The 18,442-nt window shown below is 42.7% G+C and overlaps 1 protein-coding gene across 11 annotated transcripts in view; it reads right to left on the minus strand.

Moving 5' to 3' along the window:
• Positions 1–7,469: 7,469 nt before the first annotated feature.
• LOC119965897 (heterogeneous nuclear ribonucleoprotein R) overlaps positions 7,470–18,442 on the minus strand; it is a 40,467-nt gene continuing 29,494 nt past the window's right edge. Inside the window, exons 12-17 of one of the 11 annotated variants that reach the window (XM_038796897.1) lie at positions 16,269–16,316; positions 16,042–16,132; positions 14,094–14,105; positions 11,652–11,707; positions 10,209–10,273; positions 7,470–8,028 (exon numbers count right to left, since the gene is read on the minus strand). In XM_038796897.1, coding sequence (XP_038652825.1) covers positions 16,291–16,316 — 26 coding nt within the window. In that variant the 3' untranslated portion in view covers positions 7,470–8,028; positions 10,209–10,273; positions 11,652–11,707; ... (1 more) ...; positions 16,042–16,132; positions 16,269–16,290. Of the gene's footprint in view, positions 8,029–10,208; positions 10,274–11,651; positions 11,708–14,093; positions 15,775–16,041; positions 16,133–16,268; positions 16,317–18,442 lie in introns of all 11 variants that reach the window. The other 10 variants (XM_038796912.1, XM_038796888.1, XM_038796945.1 and 7 more) reach the window with 10 other exon arrangements.

An 18,442-nucleotide genomic window follows, 5' to 3' on the forward strand; every position in this document is an offset into this window, starting at 1 on the left:
CTCCCCGCCAACAACAATGGCAGCATGTCCCACCTCCTGAACTCCTCCTCCGTCTGATCTACCAGTCTGGTAAAGTTATGCTTGTGGAGAGTCCCCCAGTCCCTGGCCACTTGCACCCCCAGGTACCTAAAGCTCTCCCCTGCCCGCCTAAGCGGGAGCCTACCAATTCCTTCCTCCTGGTCTCCAGGGTGCACCACAAACACCTCGCTCTTGCCTAAGTTTAATTTATAACCTGAGAAGGTCCCAAACTCGGCTAGTAACTCCATCACTCCCGGCATCCCTCCCACCGGGTCCGCCACATACAGTAACAGGTCGTCGGCATACAACGACACCCTATGTTCCTCTCCACCTCGCACCAAGCCTCTCCACCTCTCTGAATCTCTCAATGCCATCGCCAGCGGCTCGATTGCCAGTGCAAACAAGGGGGACAAGGGGCAACCCTGCCTGGTCCCTCGGTAAAGCCGGAAGTACTCCGACCTCCTCCTATTCGTGGCCACGCACGTCATTGGGGCCTGATATAGCAGCCTTACCCATCTAATGAACCCTTCACCAAATCCAAACCTCCCCAACACCTCCCATAGGTACCCCCACTCCACTCTATCGAAGGCCTTCTCCGCATCCAGCGCCACCACTATCTCTGCCTCCCCCTCAATCGCCGGCATCATAATGACATTCAGCAATCTCCGCACATTCGTGTTCAGCTGCCTTCCCTTCACAAAACCTGTCTGGTCCTCATGCACAACCCCTGGCACACAGTCCTCTATCCTGGTGGCCAGGATTTTTGCCAGCACCTTAGCATCCACGTTGAGGAGAGATATGGGCCTGTATGAACCACACTGCTGGGGGTCCTTGTCCTTCTTTAGCCTTCACCTCATTGATCACAAGGCGGAGACGTCTGCTCGGGTGGAAGTTGGCAGCACCGACTGAGAGTTCAGAACAAATACATGCCCCAAAGATTGAGGCTCCCGATCTAGAGCCCCTTGGATGTCGAAGAGCATGTATGAGAGGATAAGGTGGCTCACCACCACCTTCTCAAGCGCAATTAGGGATGGGAAATAAATGCTGGTCTAGCCAGCGACACCCATACCCCTTGAAAGAATAAAAATAAAGGGAAAAAAGGAAGCTTACATCAGATACTGAGAGCTCAGTACTGCAGAGCCGAGAAAACTATAGGGGGTGCAGGTGTGACATTAAAATAAATGAGGAAAGCACAAGAGAGCGTATGAAAAGAATGTGCAAATAAAAATCAAGGGCAACCCAAAGGTGCAGCTGACTAAAGGAGTAGCGCCAATTAGAGACCAAAAGGCAGATGATGCAAGCATGGTTCTGAATGAATCCTTGCATCAGTCTTCAAAAGAGAGGGACAATGCAAATGTTGTAGTTAGGGAGAAACAGCATGAATATTGGATGTTATAATGGTATAACAGTGAGAGAGAAAGTGATGACCACTCCAAGGGGTTTACTTGCTCCCCTCCAAATTTGCTGTGGTAAAAGCCAGAAGTGGGTAGGATCAAATTTGGTTTCTGGCCAACCGACATTCACCCAACAGTTAAAATTCTGTCCCATTTACAAGATTCAGCTGTGCTAATGTGGGAAAACAATGTGTTCTAGCTCTTGGGAGAAGGCAAATAATTGGACCTTGGATATCATGGGAACAATCTTTTGGCAGGTAGGTGTTTCCAAAAGTGGATTTGGATATTTGCTCTTGTTTTGGGTCACTCCAATTCTTCAAGAATGGTTTGATCACCTTGCATTCTGGACAGTGCTCTGCTGTTGTAAGGACCCCTTTCAATTGTTTTAATTATTCAATAAACTGGCTTAATTAATATATTCTTAATTACTATCAGTTCTATTGTCTCCGTCCATCGTCTAGCAATCCCACAGGGAGCAACCTTTTCTCTCACATATCCCATTACTTATTTAAAAACTCAACACAACCACCAATGCAGGTCACAAGATGTCACCCTTTCCACACGCCCTTTTGGGCAGCCCACAAACACAATTTGGCTGGCAGGGGAATATTCTGCAAGGAAATGAGCAGAGGAAAGTCCGCGAGCGAGACAGTGTGCACAATGTGAATGTGCAGGTCTGAGAGCAGCCCCTGCTGGCAAGAAGAGTTGACTGTATCTGGTATTCCAAGAGGTCTTGTATCCATTTACTAACCAGGGCTGGGATTCTCCCCTACCAGGCCGGGGGCGGGGGGGACGGGGGGGGGGGGGGGGGGGGGACGGTCCCTGCATGTTGGAGTGGCGTGAATCACTCCAGCGTCAGGCCGCCCCAAAGGTGCGGACGTCACCACACCTTTAGGGGCCAAGCCCTCACATTGAGGGGCTAGGCCCGCGCCGGAATGGTTCCCGCTCCGCCAGCTGGCGTGAACGGCCTTTGGCGCCACACCAGCCAGGGCCGAAAGGACTTCGCCGGGCGGTGGAAGTCCACGCACGCGCCGGAGCATCAGCGTCTGCTGACATCATCCCAGCGCATGCGCAGGGGAGGGGGTCTCTTCCGCCTCCACCATGGTGAAGACCATGGCGAAGGCGGAAGAAAAAGAGTGCCCCCCACGGCACAGGCCCGCCTGCTGATCAGTGGGCCCCGATTGCGGGCCAGGCCACCGTGGGGGCACCCCCTGGGGTCAGATCGTCCCGCGCCCCCCCCCCCCCGGGACCCCGGCGCCGGCCCGCACCGGTAAGGTAGGTGGTTTGATCCACGCCGGCAGGAGAGGGTTGACAGCGGCAGGACTTCGGCCCATTGCGGGCCGGAGAATCGCCGCGGGGGGCCCACCGACCGGCGCGATTCCCGCCCCCGCCGAATCTCTGGTGGCCGTGAATTCGGGACACGGCAGGGGCGGGATTGACGTGGGCCCCGGGCGATTCTCTGACCCGGCGGGGGGTCAGAGAATCCCGCCCCAGGTCTGCCTCTGATTAGCTTGAAATCAGACTATAAAAGGCACGATTTTCAAAAAAAATTAAACATTAAAATACATTAACGTTATTCTTCTGTTATAGAAACATTAAAAATAAATGCAGAGGTAGGCCATTCGACCCTTCGAGCCTGCACCACCATTCAATATGATCATGGCTGATCACGTAAATTCAGTATCCCATTCCCACTTTCTCTCCATACCCGTTGATCCCTTTAGCCACAACGGCCACGTCCAGCACCCTCTTGAATATATCCAACGAACAGGCCTCAACAGCTTTCTGTGGTAGAGAATTCCACAAGTTCACAACTCACTGAATGAAGTTCTGCCTCATCGCAGTCCTGAATGGCTTACCCTTATTCTTAGGCTGTGACCTCCTTTTCTGGACGTCCCAACAATCTGGAACATTCTTCCCGCATCTCCCCAGTCCCATCAGGATTTTATGTTTCTGTACTGTAGTCTTTAATATTTGAAGCTAATAAATTGTTGAAGAAAAGTTCAATTTTTCATCCGCAACTTTAGTTAAAAACGGACTGAAAAATATCATCTCTATTCTTGGACACCCAGTCCTGATGTCGGACTATATCACTGTTCCTTCACTGTCACTGGGTTAGAAACCCTTCCTGGTAGTTCTTGGGTGTACCTACAGCAGATGGATTGCAGCAGTTCAAGAAGGCAGCTCATCGGCAATTAATGAGCAACAAATGCTGGCTTTGCCAGTGGCGTCTACAACACGTGAATGAAGTAACTTGGCCATAGGCACTATTTTACTGTTCTATTCTGCTCACTCTACTGCTTTACATTTCTTTTATGCCACATTGCACACATGCTCTTTCCCAAGAAACGTAAGCTACATGCACTTTTTCTTCCCCTTGCGTGAATCCCACCCCCGCCGTCTCCCGAAGTCTCTGGCACCAGAGATTCGGCGGGGGCAGGAATGGCGCCGCACCTGTCGGCGCCCCCCCACGCGATTCTCCGGCATGCGATGGGCCGAAGTCCCACCGCTGTCATGCAGGTCCCACCGGCGGGAATCAAACCACCCACCAGGCGGCGCGGGGCAATCTGGTTAGGGCTTGGCCCCTAAAGGTGCGGAGAAACTCCGCACCTTTGGGGCGGCCCGACGCCGGTGTGGTTCATGCCACTCCATCCCGCCGGGAGCCCCCCGCCCCGCCGGGTAGGGGAGAATCCCGGCCCAGAACTCTGTTCACTCCTATAATTATGAAGGAGCCTCCGCTCCTCGCCCATTGATAATTTTGCTACCATTTATTAACTCCAATGACAAGGTTCAATTTGTTATTCATCATTATTGGAACTTCAAAAACTGGAAGAAAGCAGAAGCAGGTAACGAGACAGTAATCCCTGGAGCATGTAGCAGAAAAGGTTCTTCAATGGTAGAGCAAATACATAGGTAAGAGCAGCCTCTGCTGGAAAGAAAAGCCTACTGCATCTGCAATTCAGTCTCATCCAAATGCTAACGTCCGCCATCTGTCAAGGTGAGATTGAGTATACTGTTATGGGTTTGTTCAACATTAAAACACAGTTGCAATGTCCTTTCTACGATACAAGCATTTCTTTACTAGTGTTTAGCTGCAGATATTAAAATGATTAAAACATCAACCATTAGTTTCATTAATTAAGACTAATAGGCAATAGCCAACTGGCTGTTTTCACTTGAAGGCCTACATTCCTATCATGCACTCTTCCTTCACTCTCTTCTTTTACCCCATCTTGCCTACACTTTCTTCCTCTCTCTATGTGCTCAGCTTTCCCCACAAAGTGCGAAACCACGTATCTGCATTCCGGTTTCCTCCCAAAAGTTCCTAAAGTCGTGCTTGTTAGGTGAATTGGGCATTCTGGATTCTCCCTCCGTGTACCTGAACAGGCACCGGAGTGACTAGATTTCCACAGTAATTTCATTGCAGTGTTAATGTAAGCATACTTGTGACACTAATAAAGATTGTTCTTAAATACCAGGCCCCAGTCTGCACTCCTCTCCCACATCCAGCTACTACTCTGAAGGGCTGGATTCTCTGATCGCCGAAATCACATTCGACGATCGGCCAGAGAATGCGCTTTTACGCTGGAATCAGCAGCAGCGCCCTCTCAAAAATGGTGTACTCAAGTACCCCGCACGCCGCCAGGCAGCCTCAGGACTTCACCCGAGGCCCTCCCCTGATGGTCTGAGTCCCCAATGGCGTGGGGTGGAAAGCTCACAGCTTTCGGGGACCTCCCGCAGCAGCTGCAGACTGTCCAGTGCCGGCAGTCTGGAGGCCTGGTGGGGGTTGGTCCGGGGGTGGCGAAGGGGACAGCTTTTGGCAGGCCGGGTCTGCGCACCACCGGTGCCATGTTGTACGGCGCTGCCACCGCCGTGCGCATGCACGGCCACAGACGAGGCTACTCTGCGGCCATATCCACGGGTAAAGCTGGACTTTACGCAGCTTGGCTGCTGGCCCCCCGCCAGGCAGAGGAAGGGTGCAGGAGCGGCACCAAACATTTGGTCGCAAGACCAGGCGGATCCTGCAGACACAGCCGCAGAATCCAGCCCTAAATCTCACTCAAGTCCCCTTTGCCAATTCACTAAAGTTGTCAATTTTTCTTACAAGCGGTCAATTTTCACCCATTAAATCAGACCCACGTTGTCTGATAGGACATGACTTAAGCAATGAATCTGAAATGCTGAGTGTTCATTTATTCACTAAATAACTTACGATTCTAATAAGTACAGCTGTACCTTAAAACCAGACATTCGCAATATCTCCACCATGGATAGACTGGGAACGTGGGGTGAGAATGGGTATAGTTGGGGGGAAAGAGGAATAGGAGCTCATGGTGAAAATTCATGTGGTCAGCCCATCGCATGATCAAACTTCCAGCAAAGCCTCTGACTAGGAGTGGCAACGCCACACATCTCACCCCATCAGTACAACCAACAACGCTCATTTCAATCCTCAGCACTTCAAACATTACCAGCTACAGCACATGAAAGGAAGGAGTCCTGGAAGGGGTCTGCAGGATATTAATTCTAATCATCCCTAATTTGATTGTTATTTTCCACATACTCCATTCCAATGCATGCAGGCAAAGTAACAGAATTCAGGGTCGGGCCCATTCCCCCATCAATGGAAAAAGACCATTGAATGGCTATGAAAAGGGAAAACCAAACAGAAAATGAGCTGGAATAATTTTCACTGGAAGAGCTCTGGAATGGGGTACGATTCCAGGTGAGGAAAAAACATTGCAGACGATTTAGCTAATCCCAAAGGATTCGAGTCATCCAGTTCACTGCATATACAATCAACCATTTCAAAAATGAAAGCACCTGCAGATCAAGGACTTATGGGAGTCCCCAGTATATAGTTTTATTATAACCATTGGAAAAGGGCATTTCCTCCTATCTTCTGCACGTGGTTTCCCCCACTGCCTCGTGCCATTTTGTCCTTTGCCACCAAATCCAAACCTCTTTAGTGGCATCCCCAACTTTCGCTGGACCCCTTTCCCTCCTCACTTCTCCCTACTATGGCACGTCTATTGTCCTCCACCAGTCTGAATCTGAGGATCCATCTGCTGCTGGCACTTGGTGCCAATTTCAGTTTGGGGTGTCCAAAGCTTCCTCTTCAAACCCTATCTCCATGGGCTTGGCTGAGGTTACTGTCCCAACTCAGCATCCTTCTCCTCCATCTCTCCCCCACCCCTTGCATCCTTCCTCTGGAATCCCCACTTCCAATTCCTCCTGCCCTCTCTCCCATTGAACACTTCAATCATTCTCATCTGTAAGACTGGCTATTGAGTTTGTATCTATGCTCTAAATGATATGAGGGGATTGGAGCTGGGGGGTGGGTTAAGAGTCCCACAGGAGCTAGTAGTTAAACCCTAAAATGGCTCACGTGACACTGTTGAATTCTTCAGTCTGGATTTGACAAAGAAACAAACCTGTGGCTTACAGCATCGAGTTGGAAGTTGTCAAATATAAACTCTATTTGTGCAATAATTTTAACAATGCAATACGTCACTTTTTTATTGTTTTGCTAGCAGTAAATCTACCTTTCAGGAAACATACTCACTGATGGTGAAATTACACCAGTCACTGCAATGATTGATTGCTGCCATCAGCTGGGAAAATACTGCCATTGCAAAAAGGTGGGTGAATTTTAACGTCTTTCCAAATACTAACAATCTACTGTGTAATCCGTTATTTCTTGCTGAATCAGCTATCAAGATCACTCATTTACCCAGCCAGTAATAGTATCCAGTAATATCTTAAGCATCAGTGCTAGAATAAGAAACATTACTGGCAAAAGCATTGATGTAAAAACTGAAGGCCTGTAGGAAAATGGCACTGGAGTGGGACTAGGTAACTTTTGCAGAGGGGCCAGCATGGACTGTGCTGTCACCTGTGATTCTATGATCCATTGCTCCTTGTCCAGGTGTCAATAGCAATGTGTGACCAGTAGCAGCAGAACTCAAAGCCAGAGCCAATAGCAAATAAAACACCCACCCATTTTATTAACCAAAATGTTGCTAGGTTATACGGCATAAAATGAAAACACAAAACTGTGGCAGAATATTGATATTTTATTAAAAACAACACAACGGGTGCTTCATGCACAAGCACTAAACAATCAGGCACCGGCAAACAGAAGGGATTTTCACAGTAACTTCATTGCGGTGTTAATGTAAGCCTACTTGTGACAATAATGAAGATTATATCCCAATTCATTCTTTGATATCTGCTATGAATTTTCTGCAAGTCATTTTCTGTATCAAGCAAGATCACTCTTGTATGTCTGAAAATGACTGCTCTTTTGACACCTCTATACCTTAAAACAGAGAAGAAATTCTTAATTTAATCAGATTGTCAGCTTAGATGTAAACACTACAATAAACATCTGAACAATAAAATCTACCTAACACATAATATATAAAAGGGGGTTTGTGCTGTGCTTTCAGAGTCTTCCTCCAAGCAAGTATAAAAGTCCCTGTTTTACAGAAAACATTTATAATAGTCCACTTCTTTTAAGACAACAGAACTGATGAATGCAGACTGCCATCCTGTGGTGAAAATGGTTTACTTCATGTTTCCACTCAGCAAGTTGGGTGCAGTTCAGCAGAGCCTAGTTTAGATACAACAGATTAGCCATGAGAATTATTGTACATATTTAAATGTTCAACTAAAAACATACCATATATTTTAGAAACAAAAGGCTTGAATCATTAGCTGCAAACCATTATAATGTATCAGCTGACGTGAAAGCCACTCAAACCCTGATGGTAATTGTTACAGCTTTACAATACTTTAAGCAACCTATTTTATTTGAAAGTGGCATTTGAGAATCATAGCGAAGAGGATCGGTCATTGAATTATTCACATCAAAATTGCTTAAAGGAGCCAAATGAGGCCAAACCATTGTACTAACTACCAGATCATATTTAAAATTACATAAGCCGCGTGGAAAAAGAGACAGAGGGAATATAGCCCCTCGAATCTGTCCCGCCATTCAATGATATCATGATCTGTGGCCTAACTCCATATACCTGCCTTTAGCCCATATTCCTTAATATCGTTGCTTTAAAAAGAAATCTCAGATTTAAATTTAACAATTTTCTAGCTTCAACTGCTGTTTGTGGGAGAGTTTCGAACCTCCACCACACTTGGCGTGAAGATTAGAAATATTTTTATGTAGTGATGCATGATCTGGAATGCACTGCTTAAATGAGCTGTGGAAGTAAATTCATTGGCAACTTTCAGCAGGGAATTGAATATATATTTGAAAAGGAAGAATTTACAGGCTTCAGTGGAGTGTGATTAATTGAACAGCTCCTTCAAAGAGCCTGTACAAGCATAATGGGCCAAACGGTCTCTTGTGCTGAAAGATTGTATAATAATAATAATAATCTTTATTATTGTCACAAGTAGGCTTGCATTATCACTGCAATGAAGTTACTGTGAAAAGCCCCTAGTCGCCACACTCCGCGGAGGGCCTATTCGGGTACACAGAGGGAGAATTTAGAATGTCCAATTCACTTAACACCACATCTTTTGGGACTTGTGGGAGGAAACTGAAGCACCCAGAAGAAACCCACGCAGACACAGGGAGAATGTGCAGACTCCGCAGACAGTGAACCAAGCGAAAATTGAACCGGGACACTGGCGGTGTGAAGCAACAATGCTAACCCCTGTGCTACCATGCCACCCATATTGGGTACACCACTACACGATCACCAAAATGGCCCCAAGTTCAATTACTAGTATGTGCGGAGTTAGCTGATCTCAGCTGATAAACAGCTGGGAGAATTAAGCTAGTCTCAATATCCTTGGGCGTAAGCTGCGCTGCTGTCCCCAGAGAGGGCAGTGGAAACAGATTCAATAATAGCCTTGAAAAGGGAATTGGGCAAATAAGTTGAAGAAATTAAAACATGCAGGGATATAGGTGTTATGGGCCAGGGTTTAGAGAACCCCAAAGTGCATCATGGAGTTCACCTGACCCACAACTTTTAATAGATTGTGGTACGGGGAGCACACGGCCCAATCTACAGGTGTGGTACAGCAGAAATGGAAAAGTATTTTTTAAAGCAAAACAATGTTCATTCTATGAAGTTAACCTTTTAAAACATACAGTGAACGTCTTAGAAACCATTAATTCAAATACAAACCCCAAAGACTACAACACTAAGTAAACCTTTAAGCTTTCCTTTTAACATCCATAAGACTTAAAACACCTTCTATCAGAAGCTCATTAGGTTCACATTCACTACTGAGAACATTTATAATTCTGAATTCACCAAATGATCAAGAGATAGTCTTTTGATGGCAGAGAGACCAGCAATACACCTGCTTGGTCTGGTTTCAGCTCCAACTCTGAAAACAAAACTAAAACACAGCCTGCAGCCTGCTCAAAAACAAAAGTAAAAAGCTGACAGACAGCCCAGCTCCACCCGCTATCTGACATCACTGCAGTAGTAAACACCCATTTCTTAAAGGTACTCTCCCTACAGATATTTATATACACAGCCATTTATAAACACTCATTTCTTAAAGGTACTCTCACATGACAGAGGAAAGAACAGAATATTATTTCAATTTATTTAAAAGGGTTAGTGCAAACTTGATGGGCTGAGTGGCCTCTTTCTGTGCTCTACTATTGTATGATTGTGCCCGGCTTTTCAATCTAATCCAAAAATGGTAAATCTAACAAAAGAAGGGACAGAAAACAGCTTTAGACCTTTGCAGCTAAATGTACCATTGAGGTGGATGAGAATTTCTAACCAGGCAATAAGTACAGTCGGTACTTACAAGGGATCTATGACAGTGGTAAACAATGCCCGTGTATGTGTTAATCGCCAGGTTCACATTTGGTGCTGTAAAAGAGAAACAGTACAATTCTTGTCAATATAAATGCAACAGGATTCAGTTTGTCTGCAAAGTAAACAACCATTTACGTTTAATTTCAAATGAGTGAAGTTGTCAAAATATGATTTGTGGGTTCCCTGATATAGGTAGATGTAGTGCATGGTATGTTACTGGTTCACGTAGAAATGAATTTCCCAGGTCTGACTGCCAGTCTGGTTAGTTTGCCGATGTTGGTCAGAGGCATAATGGGGATGTCAGATTCAGCAGAGTGGGTTAGAGATATAAAATAAATTAACTGGTAAACTGTTGGATACCACAAGTGGGTAGCACAGTGGTTAGCACTGTGCCTTCACAGCGCCAGGGTCCTAGGTTCGATTCCCGGCTGGGTCACTGTCTGTGCAGAGTCGACACGTTTTCCCTGTGTCTGCGTGGGTTTCCTCCAGGTGCTCCAGTTTCCTCCTACAAGTTCCGAAAGACGTACTTGTTAGGTAATTTGGACATTCTGAATTCTCCCTCTGTGTACCCGAACAGGCGCCAGAATGTGGTAACTAGGGTAGTTTCACAGTAACTTCATTGCATCATTGCAATGTAAGCCTACTTGTGACAATAAATATGGGGCTGGTTTAAGCTCAGTGAGCTAGACAGCTGGTTTGTAATGCAGAACAAGGCCAGCAGCGCGGGTTCAATTCCTGTACCAGCTGAGATTCTGAATTCTCCCTCCATGTACCCGAACAGGCGTCAGAATGTGGCGACTAGGGGCTTTTCACAGTAACTTCATTGCAGTGTTAATGTAAGCCTACTTGTGACAATAAAAGTTATTTATTTATTTATTTTAAGTGCGTGAATAAGAACAAACTTGGCCTTGATATCCAGCCACATTCATGTCATCTGCCAAAATGATCTACACTCCCACACTAAGAATGAGGCAGCAGCAAGGGTATCAGTATTGATTTCTACCCCTCATCCCTCATGCAAAATGAATTACTTTCAGCAGTGAAAACAAAAATTGAATGAAATAAAACAGTAACTTGAGGATAAACTGAGCAGGCCTGCCTGGCAGCATCTGTGGAGAGAGAAACGCAGTTAACATTTCGAGTCAAACGTGACCCTTCTTGGAAGAAGTCATGTGGACTCGAAAGGTTAACTTTATTTCTCTCCCCATATGCTGCTAGACCTGCTGAATTCTCTCAGTTTTTTGCATGTTATTTCAGATTTCTAGCATCCGCAATGCCTTTATAAAAATTTAATGAAATTTGTCAGATCATGAATAAAGTTTTTTAAAAATTGATCCGAATAGTAACATGTTCGCTAAACGTCCACAATTTATGTAATTAATCACCAGTGGTCATACATTCACAAAAGGTAACCAGAGGGTGTAGAACTTACCCATTAAGCTCCAAAGAACTGTATCCACTCTATGGCAACAGTGGGTAATGCAGAATCTGCTTAAACATGCCAGATATAACCAGTTTATTAAAACAAAACCTGATCACAATTTTGCAGTATTAGAACTTTATAAGCATAACAAAATATGGGTATTATGTATTCAGCTACAACACTGACTAGGAAGGTTTGCTATAAATAAAGCAGCCAGTTGCGGGTTTCTTCAAGTTCTCTGAACACATTTTTCAAAGTAGCACAAAAAAAGCAACAAAGAATCCCAAGATTTTCAGTTTTTGCTTCAAATCTTAATTGCACAAGGAAGTTTCTTCTTAAAACCAACCATTCAGCATTTGTTTACATGAGCGGTTTAAGCTAGCCATTATGAGATGAATCATTTTTTCTATGGTGGGGTATCTTTCTGTTTGTGGATCTAGATTGATAAGGCTCCCCACGGTAGGCTATTGCAGAAAATAAGGAAGTATGGAATTGAAGGTGATTTAGCGGTTTGGATCAGTAATTGGCTAGCTGAAAGAAGACAGAGGGTGGTGGTTGATGGCAAATGTTCATCCTGGAGTTCAGTTACTAGTGGTGTACCGCAAGGATCTGTTTTGGGGCCACTGCTGTTTGTCATTTTTATAAATGACCTGGAAGAGGGTGTAGAAGGATGGGTTAGTAAATTTGCAGATGACACGAAATTCGGTGGAGTTGTGGATAGTGCTGAAGGATGTTATAGGATACAGAGGGACATAGATAAGCTGCAGAACTGGGCTGAGAGGTGGCAGATGGAGTTTAATGCGGAAAAGTGTGAGGTGGTTCACTTTGGAAGGAGTAACAGGAATGCAGAGTACTGGGCTAGTGGCAAGATTCTTGGTAGTGTAGATGAACAGAGAGATCTCGGCATCCAGGTACATAAATCCCTGAAAGTTGCCACCCAGGTTAATAGGGCTGTTAAAAAGGCATATGGTGTGCTAGCCTTTATAAGCAGGGGGATTGAGTTTCGGAACCACAAGGTCATGCTGCAGCTGTACATAACTCTGGTGCGGCCGCACCTGGAGTACTGCGTGCAGTTCTGGTCACCACATTATAGGAAGGATGTGGAAGCTTTGGAAAGGGTTCAGAGGAGATTTACTAGGATGTTGCCTGGTATGGAGGGAAGGTCTTACGAGGAAAGGCTCAGGGAATTGAGGTTGTTTTCGTTAGAGAGGAGAAGGCTGAGAGGTGCCTTAATAGAGACATATAAGATAGTCAGAGGGTTAGATAGGGTGGACAGTGAGAGTCTTTTTCCTCGGATGGTGATGACCAACACGAGGGGACATAGCTTTAAATTGAGGGGTGATAGATATAGGACAGATATCAGAGGCAGTTTCTTTACTCAGAGAGTAGTCGGGGTGTGGAACGCCCTGCCTGCAACAGTAGTAGACTCGCCAACTTTAAGGGCATTTAAGTGGTCACTGGATAGACATATGGATGAAAATGGAATAGTGTAGGTCAGATAGGCTTCAGATGGTTTCACAGGTCGGCGCAACATCGAGGGCCGAAGGGCCCGTACTGCACTGTAGTGTTCTATGTTCTATAGACAGAGAATTCAAATGCTGATCAATTTTTTAAATTAACACCGGACAGAATATTTAGCGAAATCTTTGATCCAAAGGCATTTTCATGACCCCTATATCTATCACGATCAAATAGAAACACACTTGCATGGTAAAAAGGTTAAGATTGAAGTATAGGTCAATGACAGTTACTTGGTCCATTTCATCCCACTTTTGGTATATTTTGTTTGTTAAAAGTCCTTTTGCTGAAGTCTTCAAAACTGCACCAAGTACTATCCCTCCAATTCAATATTTTTATTTAAGCTTCCTTGTTCATCATCAATTTAAGTTGACATTTACTCCATAGTCAAGTTTTCACTTTTCTCTTTCTTTAAGGATAACATAATTCTGCACTGAACAGAATTAATTTGTTAATCTTGGCCATACTGCCACAAGCACAATGGTGCAAAGGCAGAGAGGTTCCAAAGTATGGCCTGATCTTACTGGTAATGCAAATTAAAATCAGACTTAGCATGCTGTTAATTCTCACCAGTTCCTGACCAAGAAAATTGAACTGTTAGAAGCATTTGCGAGCACACACAATTTTTCATTTCATATCAATGCAATAATCTGTTGCTTGATGATCATCTCATGAAGTTACACGGTCTGAATGTGTGTGCTAGAAAGTAGAAGAAATTGAATTTCTTTGACAGGTACATTACTTTACAAAAGGAATGCCAGCAAAATATACAGATCAACTCTGTATATGACATGCATGGTCTGCTGTGTGTCTTATGTGATGAGATTTTATTGCTTGCGAAGCACCAATGGCAAAAACAAAGGGGCATTCATTGCAGCCTGATTTAGCTTCCAAGTGCAGCAAATACCACAATCTTACACAGGTAATCCTCACCTGAGTGGCCTTCTATCTTCCACATTTATGCATGTTAAACAAAACAAAAATACTAATTATAACCCACAAATATATACCCCTGCAACCACTGCCATTTACCTAGAAAGACCATACCCACTATCAGCTACTATTAATTGTCCTACTTTCAATTGTCCAGGTTCGTTTTTGAGAAACCAGAAAATTCAGCTCAGGACGTTCACCTTCATTGTTTTACACCCCATTTTTGACATGGATCCATTAAATTGTAAAACTTCAAAGGAAAGGGCAGAAAAGCTCTCACATACTTAGCACAATCTCTGTGGGAGTGCAAGTTTATGTATTGAGTTTAACAAAATACACAACATGCCTTATGTTGCGATAAACTGGGATGGAAATGCTCACTTTAATGGCAACTTGCTTTTAAGAATTTAAATTACAAGTCATCACATGGTGTACAATAGTAGATACGTGTTGACTTTAGAATGTAAGTTTGTTAAGAGAATTCTATTTTTAAACTAGATAAATATTCTACAGTGGCAAGTCACACAATCTAGTTTTCAGAGTTGGTGCCAATTTGAAACTCTGCATGGTGATTCAGATTTGTACTTTTGTTTTGAAGTCAAAATTATCTGGATCTTATTCCATATGTCAATGTGCTCTCCTAAACCAAGTTTAGAAAAAATCCTGTCTTGAATGTTTCCACTTCCCCACCCACAGCCTGCCCAAAACATGCTTAATCTTTCAAGTAATTTCATTGTTGCAGATTATACACAAGATAAAACCATTATTAAATGGTTTCTTAGCAGCAATGCATTATAATTGCATTAACACAACGTTACTCTCCAACTTCTAGGAAAATTGAAACTCAATATTTTGACACTTATGGAATTTTTCCTCCTTCTTAGGCATTCAAAAGCAGCTCGTTAACTTGACAAACACTTATACTTTCGGAATATTAATCAGACATATCTTCATTTGAATGTAGTCTTTTTTCCAGTATATTCATGGCAAATGAGCTGAAACAAAAGCCTACAAAAACCAAGTTAAGATTATCCGCAACAGTTAGATTTCCCTATCTTTACCACCAATGCACCTTTATGCAGAAAACAGAGTTCAGAATTACTCGAGAATCATTTTGAAACACTGGAATTTATCTTTTTTTTAATAAAAAAGGTTAAAACAAAACATGAGAATCTTCAGTCAAACATACGTGTTTTGGACACAAAAGAATATTTTAACTTGGGCTATTTATCTGCAAATTTCCAGCAATTAGGTCAAAATTTTCCAATATGCTTTGGGAAGATACTGCACCATCTTTTAATGCTTTTCACTGAACTCTGTACAGAATATTAACCAAATGTTAATGTATCTTAGGCATAATGGAAAGGAGAGCGATTCCAAAGCTCCAAGTTCCATGTCAAAACTCCAGGTGCGTTCCTCTGACACTTCTCATTACGTGCACATAGATTATTTGGACAAGATGACATTCAGCCTCAAAATTATATTTTAGTCTTTTAATCAATCACATGGTCTCATAAGTACGTGTGAATGCCGTGTTCTGTTTTTTGAATTAAATTGGGATTTCACCATTCCTCATCTTGGGCCACACAAATACTTATCTTGAGGAAGAGATGCACAAAATCCATCCGTAATCGAAGTATTTCACATGCAGAAATACAGTTCCAAAACGTGTTCCAAAACACTATTTAAAAAGGGTCCAAATCAAAATTCAGTATTTAGAATAATTTTCCGTTATTCAGTAAGTATGTAAACTTCCTTTAAATAGTGTAGAGTTCCATACAACTGGAGAAAATGACAGTCACGTTACTTTAAAAATAGTCGTGACTTTTTTTAAATGTTAAAAATGCTGACTATATTAATCAGACACTGATTCCCAGATCTATTTCCAGATGAGATGCCAAAACATACTAAGTGGGTTGGGAAAAACTTGGCACAGAAATTGTCTTACCATATCACTCCAACAGCAGCTTCCTGTACAGCCCCCACCTAGGATGTTGGTGTCATGACAACAGGTCAGGGCCAGCCTCAACCACGCTTCCCTGATAGTCAGGTGACAAAAGGATATTTGTTAAAACTTAAGAGACTAGAACGGAAATACAATTTGTGGCTATTTACGAGAACATTTAGTAACAGCAATACAAAGAAATTTCTCATTGTCTACACCCTATTGTTTACCTTGAAAACACAACTCTCCAACTTAAATTTTTTCTGTGTTTTTTAAGGCTAAAAAGGAAAAATAATGGTTAGAACTAATCAATCAATAGCCAATGACAAAGTGCTAATGTCACATTGGACAGGTCACAGCACAAGTGTGATATAGGCTGCATTCATTAATCAATATTAGGTGAGGAAGATAGGCATCGGGTATATTTTGTCTTTTTTTGGATAATTTTCAATTTTAAAAAAATTCAAGAAATCTTGTCATTCGTGCCATTTTGTTCCAATCGATGAATGTTGTACAGAAATTATACTGTAGTAGCCAACCTTGTAATAGGGATGTCACAAACATAGCTGCGTCACAGAATCTCTGTTCATAGCACAATTTACCACAAAAATGATTATTAATTCGGCATACCAGGTTATACAATAAGGAATTGTTTTCAGTGATCAGCATTCAGCGCTTACCCCAGATATGTAAATTTTAAAACAGATGACAGTGAAATAACCAATCTATTGTTACCATCACAAAAGGCCTTTGTTTGTAAAACCATATCTGTTTAGGAATGTAACTTGGACCATTGCAGCAAAATGTACCTGGCAAAAGATTTTTATTTGAATTAACAAGTTGTCCAAAAAATTTGCCATCCCTATTTGGCCATTTTAACATTGCCAGTATATTTTCAGTAAGACAGTGTTTGAGACGGGCAGATTCAGAAACGGCACGAACTAGGATAAAAAGACCTTCAAACTAAGATAAGAGATTTAAATTCTCTTTGCATGCTGTTATTCTCAAAAGTACATACTTCAGTTGATCAAAGTCAAATAGCATTTGGCAAACATAGCACGTGTTTGAGATCTGAAAACAAAGTCAGAGGATTGAAGGTATCAGATTTTAGACATCTTGACGTGCCAGATTCAACTATTGTTATTTTTGTACCAAAGCTATGGAAACCAATGGGGTTTCTTCTAATTACGTATATTCTAGAAAAATTATTTGTCAATTCAAGGATAGCCTTCATTCCCACTACCAACAAGCTGGATAAAGATTTAAAACTGCTGCAAGTGAGTGATCAAACAAGCACCTGATTGTTCTAAATCTGGAGTTGCAGAAAAAATGGAACAGTTCGAATATCATTCAGGGTCTGGTAATGCATACATTTTACCCAAACTTTCTTATACACAATGACATTTTGGGGAATAATCTGTTTATAACACTGAACTGAAATTAATTGGATTCAATTTTAGCTTCACAAGGTTGAGTGTAACCAGCCTAAGGAAACATGCCACACTATTCAAACACACCCAGATCAGCAAAGTCAGAAGCAAGACTGTCCAACAATCTCAGAACAAAGAGATGGAATGGAAAAAGTAACGCCAGATTTAAAAATCACCAACGCATGCGGTAGAATCATTTAAGACTAGTGTATAGAAAAGCTCAATCAATATAGCATTTTCTAAATTGCTAATGCATGAAACTTTGCTCACTAAACATTTCAAATTTCTTTAGAAATGTTTACTTGAATCAAACAACATTCCTACATTTGGAAAGAGAACACTATCCTTTGCATATTGATATCATACACTATGTTCCCCAAGAATTAAGTAACTTCAGATAAATTTGCCCACCAGTGGGGGGGGGGGGGGGGGGGGGAAGAGAGAAAGAGATCCACAAAGATGTATTTCTCTCATGCCAGCCAGTTTTCTAAGTATTCAGTTTTTACCCAACATTCATATCGCTGAATGAAATTATTCCCAAAATGTCAATTGGTTTCATTCTTCTCTTGAAAAAATTAAAATACATGATCAACATCATAGAATTTACAGTGCAGATTGTTGAGTTTTTAAAACCAAATTTGTTACTTACCATTCAACTTTAAAGAAATCTTTTAAATTGTTTTAATTTTATGTTCATGTTTTACTTCGAGTATTTTGAAAAAAAGACATTTTCTCAAAGCTTTTCATCTTGCACTTATCAGGATATTTTGCAAGAATGCAAATCCAAGGGAGACAATAAATCTTATAACAAATTGCAGGCAGAAAGAGCATTTACACATTGTGCCTGTTTTAAGTGACAGCCATTTACTAGTTAATTTCTCAGAGTGTGGTACGGTGGCAGTGGTTTGCACTGCTGCCAATGGTGCTTAGGACCTGGGTTCGATCCCAGCCCTGGGTCACTATCCGAGTGGAGT

This window comes from Scyliorhinus canicula, chromosome 1 (genome assembly GCF_902713615.1).
Source record: "Scyliorhinus canicula chromosome 1, sScyCan1.1, whole genome shotgun sequence".
Taxonomy (NCBI): Eukaryota; Metazoa; Chordata; class Chondrichthyes; order Carcharhiniformes; family Scyliorhinidae; genus Scyliorhinus; species Scyliorhinus canicula.